This window comes from Dipodomys merriami, unplaced genomic scaffold (assembly GCF_024711535.1).
Source record: "Dipodomys merriami isolate MVZ:Mamm:240054 unplaced genomic scaffold, mDipMer1.0.p SCAF_72, whole genome shotgun sequence".
NCBI lineage: Eukaryota > Metazoa > Chordata > Mammalia > Rodentia > Heteromyidae > Dipodomys > Dipodomys merriami.
Window position 1 is genome coordinate 1864694 of NW_027206313.1, and position 21227 is coordinate 1885920.

The 21227-nt window shown below is 44.0% G+C and overlaps 2 protein-coding genes across 4 annotated transcripts in view; both read left to right on the top strand.

The window, feature by feature from the left end:
* LOC138818170 (P-selectin-like) overlaps nucleotides 1–9206 on the top strand; it is a 31503-nt gene extending 22297 nt beyond the window's left edge. The window contains exons 10-16 of one of the 2 annotated variants that reach the window (XM_070009113.1): nucleotides 2514–2699; nucleotides 3697–3897; nucleotides 5056–5241; nucleotides 5856–5975; nucleotides 7100–7130; nucleotides 7780–7836; nucleotides 8330–9206. In XM_070009113.1, the coding sequence (XP_069865214.1) occupies nucleotides 2514–2699; nucleotides 3697–3897; nucleotides 5056–5241; nucleotides 5856–5975; nucleotides 7100–7130; nucleotides 7780–7834 (779 nt within the window). In that variant the 3' untranslated portion in view covers nucleotides 7835–7836; nucleotides 8330–9206. Of the gene's footprint in view, nucleotides 1–2513; nucleotides 2700–3693; nucleotides 3898–5055; nucleotides 5242–5855; nucleotides 5976–7099; nucleotides 7131–7779; nucleotides 7837–8329 lie in introns of both variants that reach the window. The other variant, XM_070009112.1, reaches the window with a different exon arrangement.
* A 2210-nt stretch (nucleotides 9207–11416) lies between these two features.
* LOC138818209 (coagulation factor V-like) overlaps nucleotides 11417–21227 on the top strand; it is a 63408-nt gene continuing 53597 nt past the window's right edge. The window contains exons 1-2 of one of the 2 annotated variants that reach the window (XM_070009194.1): nucleotides 11417–11624; nucleotides 15389–15480. In XM_070009194.1, the coding sequence (XP_069865295.1) occupies nucleotides 11470–11624; nucleotides 15389–15480 (247 nt within the window). In that variant the 5' untranslated portion in view covers nucleotides 11417–11469. The remainder of the gene's footprint in view (nucleotides 11625–15388; nucleotides 15481–21227) is intronic. The other variant, XM_070009193.1, reaches the window with a different exon arrangement.

Genomic DNA, 21227 nt, shown 5'->3' on the forward strand with positions numbered 1-21227 from the left:
CTTTCCCCTGGGGGGTGGGAAGGGGAAGATAGACTACCAGTAGCAGTAGCTAAGAAATCTAGCTTATTTAGGGGTTAGACAGCAAGGATTGGGCTTTGTTGCTCATCCTCTCTCTCACGTATTATTCCACTGATAGTTATCATAAGCTGTACGCTCCAATGTTCTGTTTTAAGGGAAAGCAAAAGTCCTTTTGAAAATCCCACCAAAGCTTAAAATCATTTATGCAGCCAACATGATGGTTCAGTCTGGAATACGGGAGCCAGGTTTTCTTTCTCCTCTTCAGCCCTCTTTTTCCTGTGGAAGGGGGTATCTGCCTCTCACCAGTGAGCCCAGTTCCCACTCACATCTAGAAAGATCCCTGACCAGTGGACGCAACCTTTAGTCAACTATGATCCTCAGAATTGAAGGCTCTATGGTTAGAACCCAATGGTCTTATTTTGATGTTGAGACGTGGTTTTGTGGGTGCCTATGTTTCTCTCTTGTTTTCCAAAATCCATGTTCTACACTCTTCTTTTCTACATGCCAGAATATTATCCCTCCACACTGCCCCAGAACACTACTTTTCACCTGGTATTTTGCACAATTTTAGGATACATCAAAGGGTTTAGGGAGCACCACGTATGAAGGGCAGGCGTGGCAGGCGGAACTCAGAGAGTGATGCAAAAGTTTTGAGATAGTCTTGAAATAGTTCTACAGATCACTTTAGCAAGAATAGCATTTCCCTGGGGCCGCTGGGGCCTGGGCTCCATTGCTCTTTCAAGCCTCCTCCCGGCCTTTGCTGTCCAGGGCCTTGCGCTAGCATCAGCTTTCCAGCTCATGGTTAGATTCTGCCACTTGAACCACGCCTCCAGTCTGGATTGTGCTGGTTAATTAGAAGATGCACACTCACAGACTTTTTTTTTTTGCCTGTCTGGCTTCAAACCCTGTTTCTCTAGCTCCAGCTTCTTGAGTAACTAGAATTACAGGTGTGAGTCACCAGTGCCTGGTCAAAAAGTTCTTGATTTACTATCCATCTCAAGTGAAGTGAGGCAAAAAAAAAAGAGAATTTGCTAAATATTTAAAAAATAATATAAAGCAGTATGTTTTATGTTGATGATTAGAGTAGCAGCAAACCTAATAATTCATGGATTCACACATAATTATGTCTATCTACTTAAGTAGATATACTTTCCCGATTCACTAATTACCTAGTGAATTAGGAAGGCATCAGCTAAGAAAGATCCTTACAACACAACGACTTCCAAGGCAATGAAAAGAGGGCCCTAAGCATGGGATGGTCACAACCTTTAGTTGTTTTCTACTCTGACTATACAGGTTTGACAATGCTTCCTACTCGGTCCAAGAGTATGTTCCTCTCTTTAAAGTTACGCACAGCATTATTCCTTTACGGGAATCCCTTCCTTTGTGTCTATACTGGCCTCTTCCCCTCCAGCTGCATCATGGGTAACAACACAGATTAAATTTCGTTCTTTGAGTGTCTACCACATGCCAGGTCCAGGTTAGGCTTCCGTAACCTCCACAGGGCCGCCCCTCAGACAGGAAAGCGGCTTTCTTTTTCTTTTTTTTTTTTTTTTGTCGGTCGTGGGGCTTGAACTGGGCCTGAGCGCTGTCCCTCAGCTCTTCAGCTCAAGGCGAGCGCTCTACCACTTGAGCTACAGCGCCACTTCCGGTTTTCTGGTGGTTTATTGGAGATAGGAGTCTCACGGTCTCTCCTGCCCGGGCTGGCTTTGAACCGCGATCCTGAGATCTCAGCCTCCAGAGTAGCTAGGATTACAGGCGTGAGCCACCAGCGCCCGGCGAAAGCGGCTTTCTTGAATGATTAAAAAATGATTTAAGAAAATGGTCTTGAGGTTTATGTCACAGTTTCACAATCTCTAGACAGGCACTCTCCTTGAACCAGGCCTCCAGCCCCTTTTGCTCTGGTTACTTTTGAGGTGTGGTCTTGCGTTTTGCCTGGCTGCCTATGCCACAATCTTCCTATTTATGGCTTTCCATAAGGAAAACTTTCCATAAGGAGGATAGGTATGTGTCACCACGTTCAGCTTTTGCCGTTGAGATGGGGTCCTCGTGATACTTTTTGTCTCCGCTAGCCTTGAACCACGATCCTTCCAGTCACAGTAACTCAAGTAGTTAGGACTGCAGGTGTGAACCACCATGCCCAGCTCAAAACTTAGCTATCTTGACCAGAAATTTGAAGTTTCCCTCTGCAGATAAGATGATGGGAATACAGGAGGGGATATGGAGAAAAGAGGAGGGATGTGAGTTGTTGAGTTTAGTGGCGTAAATCTTTGACTTCCTTATCCCTGTGACCTCTACATGTACTCCTCTTCACAAGTTAACCATCCTTCCCCCCATCTTCTGTAATTAACATCCCATTTTATGTGTTGTGGAATTTCGGCTGCTTTATAGAAGAGTTGGAATATCACAGACGCTCAATAAATACTTGCTGCATATATGAATCAATAGACACTGCCTAACATGGACATTGTGGTGTTCTCAATTTGATACTCCAGTCATCCAGTGCCCAGAACTCTCCGCTCCAGAACAAGGCCGCATGGACTGTTCTCACGCTCACGGAACATTCAGCGTTGGCTCCTTCTGCAGTTTCTCCTGTCGTAAGGGCTTTGTGCTGGAAGGATCGGACAGTGTGGGGTGTACCACGTCTGGGAGATGGTCTACAGCTCCACCAACCTGCAAAGGTAATAATGCACACTCTCTGGGGCAGACTGCTTTTGGAAATTTTGTCCACAAGGAGAGCACTCACATAGCTCCTAAAGATGATAAACAATTCGATTATGATTGGACATTGTAAACAGCCTGTGGATTATACAATTCTAAAGACTGACAGACTTCTAGGCTTGTTAAGACATAGCGATTCTTATAGACATCTTGTTTTTATAACTTGAGGTTCTTTTTCTCAAAGAGTTTTCCTGAACAAAGTAAATGACGCCCACTACTTCATTGCTGAAAGAGTACAAGGATTGCAATCACCATTTCAAATGTTCAAATCAGGCAACAGAGGGGCAGAGAGTTCAATCATCATCTCTGTGCCATATAGAAGACTAGTGGCAAGATCATTCATAGCAAAGCCATTTCACGTTGAACTTAGATAGGACTAACATCATCTCCCAATAAAGTCGGGAACGCAGACCACTGACACATGGATATTCAAATTTTTACTGAATTGTCATATTTCTTTGTGTGTGTTGGGGAAAGGGGGTCCTAGGGCTTGAACTGGGCCTGGGTACTGTCCCTAAGCTTTGTTGCTCAAGGCTAGCACTCTACCACTTGATCCACAGCTCCACTTCCAGCATTTTGTTGGTTAATTGCCCAGGCTGGCTTTGAACTGTGAGCCTCAGATCTCAGCCTCCTGGGTAGGCATAAGCCACTGGCACCCAGCAGAATTGTCCTATTTCTGCACCAACTGTCTTGTGGCTTCTTTAAATGTATATTGATAACATTTCTTCTTGGGCCCAAGACATCATCTCTTCAAGGAAACTTAAATAATTTTCCTCATAAGGTTTCCCATACCTGAGATGCATAATTTATCCATTTTTTGATCTAGATACTGATAGAACTGCCCTCAGTTTGAAAGAAGTGGGACACAGCTATTCTATATGAATCTTAATTTAGATAAGCTCCTTGTAAATGAGAACACCTTGAACGCTTTACATCAAAACATTTTTCTCACAGCAGGTGCAGCATCACGTCCTACTAAAGTAGTAAGATGTCCAGCCCTCACCATTCCTGGACAAGGAACAATGTCCTGTCCAGGAGCCTTTGGTTTGAATACCACTTGCTACTTTGGATGCAAAGCTGGATTCAGGCTCATAGGAGACAGCGCTCTCAGATGCAGGCCTTCAGGACAATGGACAGCAGCAACTCCAGCTTGCAGAGGTAATGGAAGGAGCAGGATGTCTGATGCCACTTAGGTTAACCAGGATTCCTGCTGAAATCCTTCCCAAGCCCCAACAACCATTCAAAGTGCCTGCCCCCCATGAAATCCTCTGCCTGCCCTCTTGCTATAAGTTAATACCCTAGACCTAAAGGAGGAAACATTTATAGAGGTACAAAATGTGTTAGAACTCTAACTCTGCTAAACATGAAAGTAGATGAACTTTAAAATGTAAGAGCCAATTTCATTAATTAGGTAACACGTAAGCATCCCAGCATTTCATAGTAATTGTCATCTAGTTAGTTCTGTGTGACATCTTCCAACTCATGAAACGTTGAGCTCTGTCTCTTTTTCGTTGTGTGCCAGTACTGGGCTTGAACTCCTTTTCTCTCAGGGCTTTGCCATTTGAGCCTCTGCTTGACTTCTAGCTTTTTTTTTTTTTTTTTAACCAGTGAATTGGTGATAAAAGTCTCTGGGACTTGTTTTCCCAAGATAGCTCTGAACCGTGATCTGATTTCAGCCTTCCAAGTGGGTTGTAGGGATAGCCGCTGGATCATAGGAATGGCCACTGTGTAGTACCGCCACTGGTGACTGGCTGTGCATCACTTTGACTTTCTATTTCCCACAAAACACAGCACAGAGCCTTTTCAAAATGCTGCTACTGCTTATTAATGTTTAGTTGAATTAAATTTAATTTCCTGAGGATAGTTTCTTAGCCATAAATTAGAATAATCTGAAGCCCCCTGAAAAACAGTTTAAGTGAAGTGATGTTCTGTACTTCTTTTATTTTTTTTTCTACTTCTTTTAAACTTCCAGTGTCCAGCTGTGCTGAAGACTTGTTAACTATTCCGATAATCACAATCCCTAGTCATCATCATATATTGATACTATCTTTTAGAACAGTTGTATTTTTGAGAGGCAAAAAGTGTGCAAATAGTACTTTTGGAAGTACTAGTTTATTGAATGCTAGATCTGCCCCTTCTTGTTCTTCCTTTAAGTGGTATTTTTTTAAGTATGTGTAGTATTGGATGGCTGGAACAAATACTGGAAGTGGTTGATTTCCTTATTAACCTTGAATATTCTAGTTGACAATGGAGTCAGGATCTTCATTTACGTTCATTCTGCTTGTTTGTGTCTCCTTCATTCTCTTTTACCTACAGCCGTCAAATGCCCGGAGCTGCACGTTAATCAATCAATAGTGATGAACTGTTCCAATCCCTGGGGAAACTTCAGCTTTGGCTCAACTTGCATTTTTCACTGCTCAGAGGGTCGGTTACTTAATGGCTCTGCCAAAGCAGCCTGCCAAGAAAACGGCGCCTGGTCAGCTATCATGCCAACCTGCCAAGGTATATAGGATTTAAGGTCACTCAGCCTGACACCGGTGTTTCTTTTTTTGTATATTTTTTCACAGTGGTCTTCCTTTCCATCATTGAATTCCCCTCCTTAACACTTCACCATGAGTCACCCAGAAACTCCTTGTGAAGTTTAGTTAAACAGTAGAAACTCGATTCAGCAATTCTGTGTAGATGTTTGCCACTCTGTTTCCAGGGCTCAGATTTGTGAAATGAATTTCTCCTTTATTCTAGCCTCTGTTAAGCTGGGAATTCTTTCACAAGGAGTTCTAATTTATTGTCTCAGAACTTCGTTTGTCACCTACCTCTAAAAATACCTCAGTTTTTTTTTCTTCAATTATGTTCCACCTGTTGGCAAGCGTTAGCTCAGCCTCCAATGTTTCCCTTACCTATACTTCCCCAGTGGCTTGCTATGGTGACTTTCTGTTCCACGGTCGAATCTTCGATTGCTAAAGAAAAATTACTGTGGGTTATTCTTTTCGCCTAAGCTGCCATGCTTAGCTGACCGCTGTAGAAATGTTGTTTGATAGTTAAGCCTTAGGAATACAACTGGGCCTTGCTTCCTCGTCTGTGGCCCTGGGTTTCATGTGTGTGTGTTTGTTTCACAGCGGCGCCACTGACTATCCAGGAAGTCCTGGCTTACCTCGGTGGAGCAGTGGCTTCTACATCAGCTCTGGCCATGAGTGGGGTACTCCTGGCTCTTCTAAGAAAACGCTTCAGAAAGAAAGGTAAGTAAGAAAAGAGCTTCCTCTTGCTTTCTTGTTGCATGTGATTTGGGATTGGGGTGTTCAGCCAGCATGTTAGTAGTTCATGTTTAGAAACATTTCATTCAAAGACCAAAAAAAGGGGGGGGGCCAACAGGAATTACCTGCCCATCAGAATCACCTGGAGACCTCAGGGAAATCTTGCCTTAAAATTCAGATGATGCGAGACTGCAGCACAGCACTGGGAGCCTGTGGAATCTCCCAATTACCAAAACGTCCCTCACTCAGTCCTTCCTACCACAGCCAACAGGTCCACGCTGTTAAGCAGTGAGACCCATAATGATAGTCCCTCATTCAAAGGGAGACAAGGTAAGGTAGGAAAGGAATATGAGGATAAAACACAACCTGATATTTCCAGAACATTAGAATAGAGATGCTCAAACCATTCTGGTATGGCCAGAGGAGCTTTCCTGAGCATTTGGAGTTCAAGTGGAGAAAACAGCCTGTGGGAAGAAGACACGAAAGAGCACCTGCTGGGACATGGCGTGCTGAGCAGCGCAGAGCACCTGAGTCCACAGGGGCTTACAAAAGAGCAGAAGGCGAAGCTGGGGGTAGAAGGGACTGCGTTGCTAGTGACCTGACATGGTGTATCCAGAAATCTGCATTCTTCCCTGAAAACTCATGGAGTTGATGCTGGATGTAAGCAGTGATGTAGCCAAAGAGATGAAGACTAAGAGAAACTTCATCATACTAGTCATCATTACAAAGGAGTTGTGGTCTATTTGAAGATCTGTCTACGCACTGCTCTAAAGAATATCTATCATCAGTCATGTGCTGCTGGCTCACGCCTGTAATTCTAGCTACTCGGAGGCTGAGAGCTGACAAAGTTAGAAGCCAGCCTGTGCAGGGAAGCCCATAAGACGGTTATTTCCAATTAAGCACCAAACAAGCTGGAAGCAGAGCTGTGGCTCAAGTGGTAGAGCACTAGCCTTTAGCCAAAAACAAAAACAAAACTCAGGGACAGCATTAGGGCCATGAGTTCAAGCCCCAGGAGCAGTACTGACTATCAGTAGTGATGCTGATACTTCATCTCATTGCTTTATTACCCCCTTTTAAACCAATTATTCATGTCTTCTCACTCCTTTCAGATGATGGGAAATGTCCTCTGAATCCACACAGGTAAGACAGAAATAGTCTATGAATTGAGTTTTGTTAGTTTGACTTTCTGATTTGCCGAACGTGTATGCAATGTGTGCCTCCTTATTTTGTAACTTTTGGGGGAGGCACGTCCTTTTTTTACTCTCTTGAAGTACAATGTTCAGATAATAGAACCAAACTACAGATCATGTGGTCAAAATCAGCAAGTGCCCCAATTATAGCATAAGGAGAAATGCACAGGAGAACATAATGTATAGTAGACACAGAATGCTCAAGCCCAGTAACCACCCCACTGCCCCAAGGGAAGATGGTGGCAGGCTTTATAACTCTTTTGTACAGTTGTTCACCATTTTGAAAACTCATTCTGGTATTGGCCAGGTTTTGATGCCTTGTGAGTCATTATCACAACGATCTCCTCCTTACACCAGTCTGGACATTTCCTATAATCTGGAAAGAAGTGAAGTGGGTATAAAAAATGTAAAGTCATGCAAATTACCCACAGCTGTTAAGGAAGCATCTTGGAAACTGCACATGCATTTATTTTCCTTTCCAAATGCAAGCAGACAGAATTCCAGGGCCAACGTGGCAGCCACAGTTTCTGGAGACACTGTGCCAGACGGTGCTGACTAAGCATTCCATGGTGGTTCATGCTTGTGTTTCTCTTCTTTAGCCATCTAGGAACGTATGGAGTCTTTACAAACGCAGCATTTGAACCAAACCCTTGAAGGTAAGTGACCTTTGAAGGCATTTTGTTAAAAAATGGAAGAGTAGGGAGAAAGGGAAGACTTGATTCTTTTCACATAAATATGTACTGGATTTTAAAGCAATGGTAGGATACTGTATTGGCAGGAGGAAATATGCACAGCAGAAAAATGACAAGGGAATAGGTTCCTTTGAGTATTTCCATTTCCTCCAAGGTAGAAATATTCTAATGATGCCAGAATATATGGCATTCCTGGTATTGGCAGTTAGGTGATATTCCATGAGTTCCCTGCTTGACAATCCATTATACTAGCTGGTGGGAAAAATAGAAATAATCTGATATTTTCCAGAAGACCACCAGAAATAGTTGAGTTTCCTAAAAATGCAGCTTGGATGACTGCAAATCTGTCATCTAGAAAGACAATTATTTTAGCTTTGGGTAGATGTGGTGAAAGATTTCTCTCTCTTTTTATTAAGGAGATGATACTGGTATTAATGTCTTTTCCCTTAATTTTCAGAGACCTGTTCTTTCTCCTAGTCACCTCGTCCGATCACTGAGGATCTGACTGGGGAACACCAAGCTTCCTGCTAGACTTGACTTTGACTGTAGCACATTTGTAAAGTTTTCTGTAAATAATTGTGAATAAAGGACATGAACACCTTTTTAGATTAGCTTGACCAGAGCAGAAGGGTTATGCCACATTCCACCTTTCCACCTCACCCCTTCCTGCCCCACCTTTCCTCTTCTCCCCACACAAGCCACAGAAACCAGCAGCCAATGGTTCTGCTGCTGCCTGTGAGCTTTGGCCCAAGACAGGGGCATCTGACTCACCAGAAGAGCAGACTGTGGAGAAATGAAAATAGTGTCTTTTGGATTAAAGGAAGGTATTCTCTACGCTGTTGGAAGACAAGAGTCTCTAACTGGAGCTTAATCTTGGAAGATCTCCTGGAGTTTTCAGTGGTTGCTGTCTCTGAGGTCGCTTAGTCCCTCAGATACTGAGGCTTCCAAAGAAACTTCTGGCTGGCACCAGAAGCTGTAGAAGACCAAAAACGTCTCACTGCCGAATTCCTCAACCAAAGGCCCCAAACATCAGTATTGGAATGTGTAATTAAAACGGTCCCCCTTCAATGCCGTGTTCCTCTGTTGGGCGTCTTGTTCAATAAAATATGTGTGCGCCACTTGATCATTAATGTAGCACATGGGTACAATTGTTCCAATGTCAACCCCACCTTTCAGGGAGCCAGCAAATGTGTAAACATACCACTTGTTCCAAGAGAAAAATCAGAGAAGCAGAAAAATCTTCATTATCTAATGTTCTCTAGGGTAGAATGGGTATGTTTTATTATTATATAGTGCAGACCTGGAATTAATACAAAGACTGGAGAAACAGTAATATGTAGCTATTTTTCATGCTGAAAAATAAAAATAATCTAATGACTGTGTCATATAGCCTAAGTACACAAAGGCAAATTGGTAAGTGATGACAAAAAGATTACAGAGTTTTGCCAGGATTTTGGTAGTAGCCTTGTGATTTAAGATATCCTTCATTTAAAAAGTTCCTCAGATATACTACCAAAAGCACCCCAGATTGCTTGCTACAAGTCAGACACTGAGCTAAGTATTACAGGACACGGGTTTTGAATGCAGTCTCCTGGGTGAGAATTTGCGTTTTTGTGAAAGCTGTTAGGGAATTCTGATGCTCTAACCGCAGTGGGGACCACTGGTATTATAGGAAGGGATTGCTCCTGTCCCTGAAGGGTTTGGGCTACAATAGACACCTGTATAAAATGATAAAGAAAGACAAACAGCAGTGTAAATTTGAAGAGCAGGAGTTCAGAAAATGCAAGGGACAGTTGGAGCCAAGGGGGGTGGGTGGGACAAAACTCTGGACTACTATGAAGAGACAGGAAAATCAAAAAGGAGGAGGAGAATGGACTGATTTATTTACTTTTATGTTTGCTTTTGGGGGAGGGGTAGTGATTCAGTATCTTGCAGCCAATGCCCTATCACATGAATCAGGGCTTCAGCCATTTTGCTTTTATTTTTCAGATATAGGGTCTCCTGCTTTTTACCTGGGCTAATTTGTAAAACCTAGTCTCTCACTCTACCTCTCTCGTAGTTAGGACTACAGCTGTGAGCCACTGCTCCTAGTTTTGTTTTTCTGGAATGGGGAGCTTGATTTGAAATCATGAGTACTTAGGGCAGACCCCACAACACCCAGCTCCAGAGTAGACATTCTAACTTAGCAGAATAGCACCAAAAGCCGTGGACATGCTTCATATGATTAACCAAGACCCTCTGGGATATACCAGATTACAACCTATTGAATGTAACAAAAGCATAAAACATGGACAGAAGCTTGGGGCACCTAGACCCAGGAAACATGGGATGAGTCACCACAATGCTTCAAACAGTCCAGTTCTCAGAACCTCTACCAGCCGTAAAATAAGATTTAAGACAGCATGAAACAGTTCCTTCAAGTAGTATAAAGACCCTGGAGGCAGAGAATCACAATCATAGGCATAAACATAAACTGTGCGCCTTGTCCTGGGCATTATATAGTTTACAGAATACTTTTATGCTCCCAACAAATCATATAGGGTAAAGTAGTACGTACACACACACACACACACACACACACACACACACACACACACACACACACACACACACACACACACAAAATCAGGCACACACGCCAGGCTTTATAAGCTTACTGGGATTTCTTGCTCACTGCTGGTATTCTACCTCCTGAACCATGCCTTCCACACAGCCTTTTACTAGTTAATAGGAGATGAGGTCTCAACTTTTCTGCCTTCAAATCATGATCTTTCAGGTCTCAAACTCTTTTGAGTAATTTAGGACTATAGGTGTTCATGCCCAGGACGGGGGAGAAAACTTGTACTATCATTCCTGTTTTGCCAAGATTATACTCTTTGTACAACTACTGAATGATAAAATTTAAAAAAAAAACTATGTTACAGAGAGAGGGAGAGGGAGAGGCAGAGGGGAGGGGGAGGGGAGGGGGAGGGGAGGGGGAGGGGAGGAGGAGGGGAGGAGGAGGGGAGGAGGAGGGGAGGAGAGGGAGCCAAGCCCACACAGCTAGTGAGGATGGAGCTAGGTTACGGATCTTTCAGCCCAGGTGTGTTCGCCTTTCCCTGCTGTGTTCTGGTGACTTAGTGTAGTTGGTGAGGCCATGCGGAGCCCTAGGATTTGGGGCAGACTGCTCCCGCTCTCCTGGCCACCTGCAAGCAGTGTCTCTGTGCTGTGTGCGCATCACAGCAAAGGTCAGGCGGGAACCTTGGGGACCCCTGCGGGGTGCGGTGTGGGACGGACGGACGGGGACCCCGCGCTGTGCGGTGTGGACGGGACCCCGCGCGCCCCGCAGGCTGCTGCCCTTCCTCCGCCCGCCCGGCCTGCGGGGGACAGTCCCTCAGTTGCTGGTCACCGGCTGGGCTGGGCTGGGCCGGCCCCGGGGCGGGGGGGGGGGGGGGGGAGGGCGCAGAGCCCGGACGTCACCGTCGCCCAGGCGCTCGGGCAGCGCACAGCCGGAGCGCACAGCCGGAGCGCACAGCCGGGGCGCACAGCCGGGGCGCACAGCCGGGGCGCACAGCCGGGGCGCACAGCCGGGGCGCACAGCCAGCGCAGCACGGAACCATGCTCCTGGCCGGCCCGCGCCTCTGGGTCCTGGTGGTCCTGGGCGCCGGCTGGGCGGGCTGGGGAGGCCACCGGGCCGAGGCGCTGGTGCGGACGTTCTACGTGGCTGCGCAGGACGTGGCCTGGAGCTACCGGCCCGAGACCCCGCAGCCAAGGTGACTTCACCCGGTGCGCCCCAGCGCCTCCGAGGGGCTTCGCTGTGTGCCTACGAGCCTGCCTCTGCCCCCCTCCCTGCCCCTGTCCCCCTCCCTGCCCCTGTCCCCCTCCCTGCCCCTGTCCCCCTCCCTGCCCCTGTCCCCCCTCCCTGCCCCTGCCCCCTCCCTGCCCCTGTCCCCCCTCCCTGCCCCTGTCCCCCCTCTCTGCCCCTGTCCCCCTCCCTGCCCCTGATCCCCCTCCCTGCCCCTGCCCCCCTTCCCTGCCTCTGCCCCCCTCCCTGCCCCTGTCCCCCTCCCTGCCCCTGTCCACCCTCTCTGCCCCTGTCCCCCCTCTCTGCCCCTGTCCCCCCTCCCTGCCCCTGTCCCCCCTCCCTGCCCCTGTCCCCCCTCCCTGCCCCTGCCCCCTCCCTGCCCCTGTCCCCCCTCCCTGCCTCTGCCCCCTCCCTGCCCCTGCCCCCCTTCCCTGCCTCTGTCCCCCCTCCCTGCCTCTGTCCCTCCTGCCTCTGTCCCCCCTCCCTGCCTCTGTCCCCCCTGCCTCTGTCCCCCCTCCCTGCCTCTGTCTCCCCCTCTCTCTCCTTCCCTTTCTCCCTCTCCCCCTCTGTCCCTCTCTCCCACCTTCCCCCCTCTCCCCCTCTCCTCCATCTCTTTCCCTTTCTTCCCCTCTCTCCCCTCCCTCTCTCTCTCCCCCTCTCTCTCCCTCCCTCCCTCTCTCTCCCTCCCTCCCTCTCTCCCTCTCCTTCCTCTCTCTCTCCCTTTCCCCCCTCTCTCCCTCCATATCTCCCTCTCCCTCTCTCCCTCCCTCCCTCTCTCCCTCTCCCTTTCCCTCTCCCTCTCTCTCTCCCCCCTCTCCCTCCTTCCCTCTCTCTCTCTCCCTCTCCCTCTCTCCCCCCTTCCTTCCTCCCTCTCTCCCCCCTCTCCCCCTACTTCTCTTTCATACCACTCAAGTAAGCGCAGTTTATAAAGTATCATGAACACAATTAACCGGTGGAAACGGTCTTTTGCCTGGAAGCTGTAAGGGAGGGAAGATTCGGGTCGATGGGTTAGATGCTTCTTTCTGCACAAAATTTTGGGGTTTCTAGTTTAGTGTGGCTGATAATTGTCATGATATATTGATTGGTTCAAAAGAAGTATTCAGCTCTAGCTCCCTACTGAGTCTTCCTGCAAACTACTGCTTAAGTGGTCTCGTATTTTTCATGAAATTTCTAGCTCTTACTTATTTTATGGTCTATGCAGCTTTCATCATTTAAAAGGAAAGAGGTGCAGTTTGTACTTTATTATAAGCAGATAATTGAACAATTGTTTCCATTATTGTGTTACTTTCTTATAACACCACGGAAATGCAATACTTGTAACTTTGTCTTTTATCTGTTTCATATTTGACTAATTTGTGGATGTTTAATGTGACCTCAGTTTTTCTCACTTTAAACCACTTCTTAGAATACAATTTATCCTGGGTGTTTTGGTCAGGTTACTATTAAATGGTATATGTTACTCAAAAAATGTGAAAACTTAAGCCGGGCGCCGGTGGCTCACGCCTATAATCCTAGCTACTCAGGAGACTGAGATCTGAGGATCAGGGTTCAAAGCCAGCCTGGGCAGGAAAGTCCATGAGACTCTTATCTCCAATAAAACCACAGAAAACCAGAAGTGGCACTGTGGGTCAAGTGGTAGAGCACTAGCCTTGAGCTGAAGAGCGTAGAGACAGTGCCCAAGCCCAGAGTTCAAGCCCCAGAACCAACGGAAGAAAAAAAAAGTAAAAACTTAATCAACTACAATCATCATTTTTATAGTTGAAAAATGACAAGGAAGGATTCTCAGAAATTCTTAAGACTGATTCAATATTTCCAGTTACGTGTTTTATTTCAAATAGTAAACCTCCTAATGTGACTCATTTATTTTTAAAGCTTAGCATAAAGTTTAGAGGATTGTGAAAGATGTGTTCCTCTTTTCCAGTTACAAAACCACAGCAATCTGCCAAGCAATCATGTAACCGTAGAAAGGCTTTTAGTTTATTACATTAACCTTTTGAAAACTTTTTGTTACTAAACTATCTTGAAGGGAATTACATACCATTTTGCTTTTATAATAAATCCTTCCTTTAACAAGATTATTCTCTATATTTCACCTTACCGTGATCGTCTAAGTTACACCAATACTCAGAAAAGAGCATTCTTTGTTTTTTGTTTTGGTGGTGCTAGGGTTTGAACTCAAGACTTCATAAGCTTGTTAGTCAGGTGTCCAACCACTTCAGCCATGCCTTTGGAACTTCTTGTTTATTTGAGGTCAGAGCCATGCACTTGTTAGCCAGGTGTTATATCATTTCACCCCAGAACCTTAAAGCTACATTCTTGATTATATTCATCTTGCCTACTTGTGAGTAAAATAAACATTTAGCTGTTGGCTTCTCTTTAACTTGCTATGCTTATGGAAATAAAATGGATAAGTATAGGTCAAAGGATCCCAAGTTAGGGACCAGTTCTAAAAAGAATTATAATAACAGTATATGATCTTGGTTGGTTTTTACCTGAATAGGAAGAAAAGATGGGTACGTAATGGACAAGAGAACTCAGCTGGAGGAGGTTCTCTCCTAAAGGCCCCCACTGTTCTGTGAAATATGGTACCATAGTTGTTACACTCGAGGACTCCATTCAACCTTAAAGTAAAGAATACTGTAAAATGGTTCTTATCTGGGTCAGGATAAAGGAGAGGAAATTGTTTAATCTTTTTGTCTCTTGTCTCTACTTTTAATCAAGAGGTTATTGTAGCTGGGTGTCAGTGGCCTATGCCTATAAGTCTGGCTACTCAGCAGGCTGAGATTTGGAGAATCACAGTTTGAGGCTAGTCCTAGGCAGAAAAACTCACCAGGCTCTATCTCCAAAACAACAGCAAAACAAGCAGCATAAAGCAGAGCTAAGGCTCTGTGGTGCAAATGGTAGAGCATTGGCCTAGCAATTATGAGGTTCTGATTTCAAACTCAGCACCTCCAAAAAGAAAAGATTATTTAATTTTTCTAAGATGGCACCTGCATTTATTTGCTTCCCATATGAATCCCTTATGCCGCTATTATGCACCCCTATCTTCTCAACTAGCCATAGGGCCAATTCACAAGGTTTCTCAGTAAATTAAAGTTGTATTCTAAGATGTAGAAAAAAAATTAACCTAGATTTGATTGGCTAGTTTGAAAAGAGCTCACATATTTACTTATAAATAATTTTATAATGTTTCAAACTTTGTTGCACACATGTGCTGTTACCGGGGCTTGAACCCACTCTTGGCTTGTATTTTTCCACTCAAGACTACCATACCACATGAACCATATCTCCATTTCTGGCTTTTTGACTGGAGATATGAATATCACAGGTTGTTTTTTTTTTTGTTCCACCTGCCTTCCAACCTCAATCCTCAGATCTCAGCCTCCTGAGTAGCTAGAATTACAATTGTGAACCACTAGCACCTGACCATCACTTGTACAGTTAATCTAAACCTAGAGTCTGAGTTCACATGATGATTTTAATTTCCTTTTTAGAAAATTTATCCTGAGAAAATGCTAGAACAGCTGAATTTGTGAGGAAAACAATTGCTTATCACAACAGACTATTTTTGAAGATATCAATAATTATTTCATTGTCTTTATATAAAACCTGGGGTTTCTAAAATATAATAAAATACTATTATTTTATTAAATATCTGAGTATAAGGTTGACCTTTTTGTAACCTGAGCAGCTGCCATATTTATCTTTCATATTTTTGTGTTTTGTCTCCAGTTTGAATTCTTCTACAACATCCTTTAAAAAAATCATCTATAGAGAGTATGAGGCATATTTTAAGAAGGAAAAACCACGATCAAGCATTTCAGGTAAGCCTGAAACATTTTTTACTTTTAAATGATAACTTTCTTTAGATAATGTGATATTTATTTGTATCTAAATACCCACTTAGTGTCATTTTGTAAAACTGTTGTTTTCAAACGACACTGGCTATGTAATACGTGGGCTTGGTGCACAAGGATTAAGCCAGACAGCAGCCCTTCTGAGCTGGAGTCCTGGGACATTTCACGAGCCACAATATCCATGAAGCCATCTATGTTTACCTGTTGTCAAAAACAGACACAGAATGCAATTGTAATGATATTCAGTGGTCTAGTTTAGGAAGAAGCACAGATAAGCCGGGCGCGGTGGTTCATGCCTGTAATCCTAGCTACTCAGGAGGCTGAGATCTAAGGATCCCAGTTCAAAGCCAGCCCGGGCAGGAAAGTCTGTGAGACTCTTATCTCCAATAAACCACTAGTAAACCAGAAGTGGTGCTGTGGCTCAAGCGGTAGAGCGCTCGCCTTGAGCTGAAGAGCCCAGGGACAGTGCCCAAGCCCAGAGTTCAAGCCCCAGGACCAAAAAAAAAAAAAAAAAAAAAAAGCAGAGATGTACTTAACACAATGACTTCTTGATCATTTGATCCACAGAATGATCATATATCTTACAGTATTGTGGATCTCAATGTGTATGTATTCCTTCAGCCATTGTCTATTCTCTGTGTATTGTCATTTATCTATTTCCTTTGAATATATATGCATTTAAATATTGTTTTAAATAATTATGTATGAACCCACCAAGCAATTTTTTAAAAAGAAAATCTTCATTTTTCTTCCTGTCATCTTTAATCAAGGAGGCTAGGTTGATTAGGGTTTTAGAATCTTAAATATGGACGCATTTTCACAGGAATGAAGGGAGGGCCTCTTCTCATTGGATCCTCCTACCCACAATTCATCCATCCTTCTCCAAATCAGGCGAATGTCTGTCAGAGTTCCTGGACTCTCCCTCCACCTCTTTCCTACTCATCACAGTCTGTCCCTCCTCCTCTCATGTCTGTTAATCTGTAATCCTTCTTGGACTGAGTCATCATTCCAGTCAAAAATCAATAAGAACAAAGCAAAACAAAACCACACTCAGACAAATACCTAACTAGATAAAGAAAAACAAATCTATTTCCTCTTGCTTTTTCACCTTTTCTTCGCTACTAATTTCCTGGGTGAGGAGTCTACATCATTCTCTACATTTCCTCTTATTACATCTCTTCCCTAAGGTGCTCAAATATGATTGAGTCCCTTGCAGTTGCTATGATAAAAATGTCAGTGCCTGTGTTTGCCTGTCGATTCTTCTATTCCTCTTTCTTATACTTAGTCCCCTTTTCTAAAGATGCACTTAGGTCCAGGACACAGTATATACAGGCTAGGAGGTGAGCGTGTATGGTGCATTCAGGGGACTATGACAGGATCAGCCTGGCGGGGGCAATAATCACACAAACCAGAACTAGCAAGTGATACAACTAGAGGAGGGACACAACCAGATAAGGGAACTGCGTGGTTAGGGCTTTTTCTTGAGGGAAGTCAGGACTCATTGAAAGGAGTTAAGCAAGAGGAGAGACTAATATTTCTTCTTTAGATAGACAAGTCCAGAGCCCAAGAAACTAGTTTGAGCATTTTGGTGGCAGTCTAGATAAGAAGAGTGTCCAAAGATATTTAGAAACTAAAATCAACTAAGCAAGATGATGATAATGAATACGAGAGAGGAATAATGATGGCCTTCATAGGTTTTAAGCAGAAGAATGGAAGGAAAATTTAGAAAAAAGAGAAGGCTTTTGGAGGAAGCTAATGAGCTCAGATTTGGAGTTCAAGATGTCTGTGCAGGGCCTGTGTAATACTGACAACTGCACAGACAGATATGCAAGTTTGTTTTTTAGGAGCAAGATTTGAACTAGATATCAAAATTGGGGGACACCATCATTAAGGTGGTAAATGATGCTTCAAGAGAGGGTGAGAATACACAAGTGTAGACAGAGCTCAAAGGAGCAAGGTCCAAAGGATATGCAAAGAAGGAAAAGGTCACCAAGGAGCTTGAGAAAGTTTGCCCAGAAAGAACAGGGGAAGCAAGGGTATGCGGTGTCCTGGAATCAAGGGTCACCAAGAACGATTCACAGGGGGACCAAAAACGCTTTGCTGCCTTTGGTCAGGGAGTAGTAAGGGCCATCACATGGCAAGGGTTAAAGAGAGAATGGAAATGGGGAAACAGAAACAGTCAGAATTATGCACAATTCTTTTCAAAAACCGGGATGAGAAACAGGGTAGTTCTGCAAGGGAGTGAGGGACCTTGGAATTCAAAGGCATTCAAAGCTTGAGCTAAGTTAGTGGTAGATAAACAAAGAGTTCCTACTTTTATGGTGGGTCAGGGGAGGACAGTAAGGTTGTCCGTGAAATTACATTTGTAGTTGTGGACAGAAAGTTGAAGAGTCTTCTCTCTACCACAGAGTTTATTCATTTTAATGCTGCAACTCCAAGCTTAGCATGTACAGTAGAATTTTAAATACGATTCGATTAAATCATAGGTGGGTAAAGTGGGGAATGATCTAGCAAGCATGTTCCTTAGGCCTAGGGTAGGTAGTTGAAGCTACCTATGGCTTCAGTCAAGTTAACCAAATGTTATGCCTGTGCTAGGGAAGACATTGTTCTGAGTGTCACTGGGGCAGAAAGGCCCAATGCAAGTCTGGACCCTTTTAAGCAACAACAAGGAAGCACTGGTAGCTTGTGAAGAGGAAAGTATTGTGAGGGAAACCCTTTCAGAGGATGAACTTCTGTGGTGAATTCCCGAGTTAACCGTATTAATCAGAAAGAGACCTTGAGAGTTGATGTAAACAGCCTGCGATTTATGCTTAAGCCCTTTTCACTTCAATCATTACCTTTCTGTCAGCGGCTGTAGACTCTGGGATGTATTTGTTCTAGGAGGACTAAGGAATTCTAACATGCATGTCTGTGCGGCCTTCTCTTGAACTCCTCTGAAATAGAGTACAGGACCCTGTTCATCCCTGGCTGGAGTTAAGATAAGGAGGCAGAGCTTCTCTGAAAGCAAAGCCTCAGATTTGATTGCAACAAAAACAAAAACAGCTGTGTGTAACCACTGTCATTAACTTCATGGTAACTCCTGTTCCCCAGCCTAATCCTTGTCACTTGTATCTTTGACCTATTTGCTGTTCCAGCCACCTGCTACATATGGTTCTAGCTGAGGTCCTGAACAAGTCATGGTACCTCCCTTTAGTAGCATGAGCCCAGATGTTACTGTGTTTGCAGGTAGGAGCTGGGCTGCCAGGCAGAATTCTGAAGATGCTTGTCCAATAGGGTTTACGGACATCTGGATAGGTGGAGGGACCAGACTCATTTTCAAGAGTTCTATTTTGTGCTTTAAGAAGTCTAATGATTTCTTGGTTTTGGTGATAGTAGGATTTGAGCTTAAGCCTTCACGCTTGCTAGGCAGGTGCTCTACAGTTTGGTTATTTTTGAGACAGGTCTTGCTTTTTATTGGGTCTGGGCCATGACCTACTTATTTTCACTTCTTCACTAAGAAGAAGGCTGCAAAGGGTTAAGGAAATATGGTTAATGGAGAGGCAAAAGAGCAATTCAAAAAAATATCACTCATGTGTTTGCCTACATGCTAAAGTATTTGACTTGCATTTATAAAATTTAAAATATATCATATATCAACATATATAATATATTGAAATATAGTATACATTTTGCACTTAGTCTTTCCTTGTTTCTAAAGAAGCCTGACGGAGGCCGAATAAACACACCAATGTCCATTGAAACATGAAGTCTCATTAGGTTAATGATTTACGAGGCTTATTCTGGGCATCTGCCTTCGCACTCATACGATGCCAGCTCACAAATCAACCAAGCAAGGACTCATGCCAACAAATGCAGCATATCATGTGACAGCACTGTCACTGCGTACTTGGCTCCCGGGCGACCCAGGCAGGCGGGAATGGCACAAGAGTTTCCATGAGAACCAAGATAGAAAGCAGCATCTAGACGCAAGATTGGGCAGTATCATCAGATAGGGTCAGGGCTCCAAACATCTGGATTATTCTGGGAAGATGAGGGTTTGAACGTGCTTCGTGGGAGGTAATGGAGAAAGGTTTGTCTCGAGGATTTAAAGACCTGTGTTGTGGTTCCACTGAGTCATATAGATTGACCATGGGCAAACCATCTTGGCCCCATACACACCTCCCAGGTTTTCTTAACCACCTCTAACGGCCTCTATGGTCCTGTGCAGAGCTAACATCAAAATGAACAAACAAGAGGCTTTAGGCACAAGAATGTATGAAACACTAGGACAAGGTGTTTAGTTAAGAAAAAAATAATAACAGATAATGGTAGCTAGGAGGGTAGGTGTAAGAAACAGGGCTTCTTCTCTTGAGATTATGGTTAGTCTTGCTGCTATAGCCAATTCCCAAAAATGTAACTCCTTAAAACAACACACACTTGTTTATCCCATTATTGTTACAGTTCTACAGGTGGCAAGTTTAAAAAGAGTTTTGCTGGGTTGAAATCAAGGTGTTGGCAAAGCTGTGCTACTTCTGGAGGTTGAAGAGGAAAAGTGTTTCCTTGCCCATTTTGTTTCCTAGAAGCTGTCTGTATTCATGGGCTCAAAGCCCCTTCCATCACAAAGCCATCATCTAATCTCTTTCTAAATTTCTCTTACATCTCTCTTATGGGCCTCTTGTGGTTACACTGGTCCCATCTGATAACCCAGAAAAATCTCCATCCCTCAAGATCTTTAATTTGATCACATGTGCAAGAGTCCTATCTGCATATTCTGTCCTGTATATTCATGGATCCTAGGTATTAAAACATGGACTTATCTGAGGGGAGGGGACATTACTTTGTTTACTACATCCACCAAACAAAATCTTCACACACCATCTTCTGCTGCAGGGAACAGCCCTATGACATACCTGGTACCCAGAACTAGAATCTCACTGGCTGTCCATAACAACTTGGTCTTCCTCACTTTCTACTTCATAGCTAAACCATTAGGAAGTCCTGAAAATACCTCCTAAATATCTAATATATTCTTTCCTCATCATCTCTACCGCTATAACCTCCATCTTTCCAACATCTCTCAAACAGCCTTCTCTCCCATACACTCTGGATTCTCCAAAGAACACTCTTCTCAAACACAGCTAGAGATGTGAAAATAAAAATCTACACCTTCCTGAAAACTTCAGTGGCCTCTGATTATTATTAAAGACAAAACTCTAAAAAGGCTTGAAGTATGGGGCCTCAGTTTATCACTTCAGCTTTGCCTTTTCCCTTTTTCTTACTATGAAGATCTTTTATGGCCATCTATCTATTATCTGAACAGGCCGAGTTTCCTGAAATCTCAGGGTCTTTGTACACACTAATCTCACTCTCCATCTCTGCCTCTGTGCCTTTGATCTCAGGGAAAGCATGTTTTCCTTACTCTCACACTCTTCCTGGCTCCAAGGTTAAATTAGATCCCTCTACCAAATTCTCTTCCCAGCAGTTTAGACTTCCCTTTCATAACACCACAGTTTTAAATTATTTATATGAACATTTGTTAAAATCTGGCTTTCCTACTAGCTATAAACTCTATTGGATACATTTTGGGAGCCTATCTATTTTATGCTTATCTTCCACTGAAATTATGACACCTAGGACAATGGTGAGCAGTCATTTTTTTGTGTGCCAGTCCTGAAGCTCAAATTCAAAGCACCGTCCCTGAGCTTTTTTGCTCAAGGCTAGTGCTCTAGCATTTG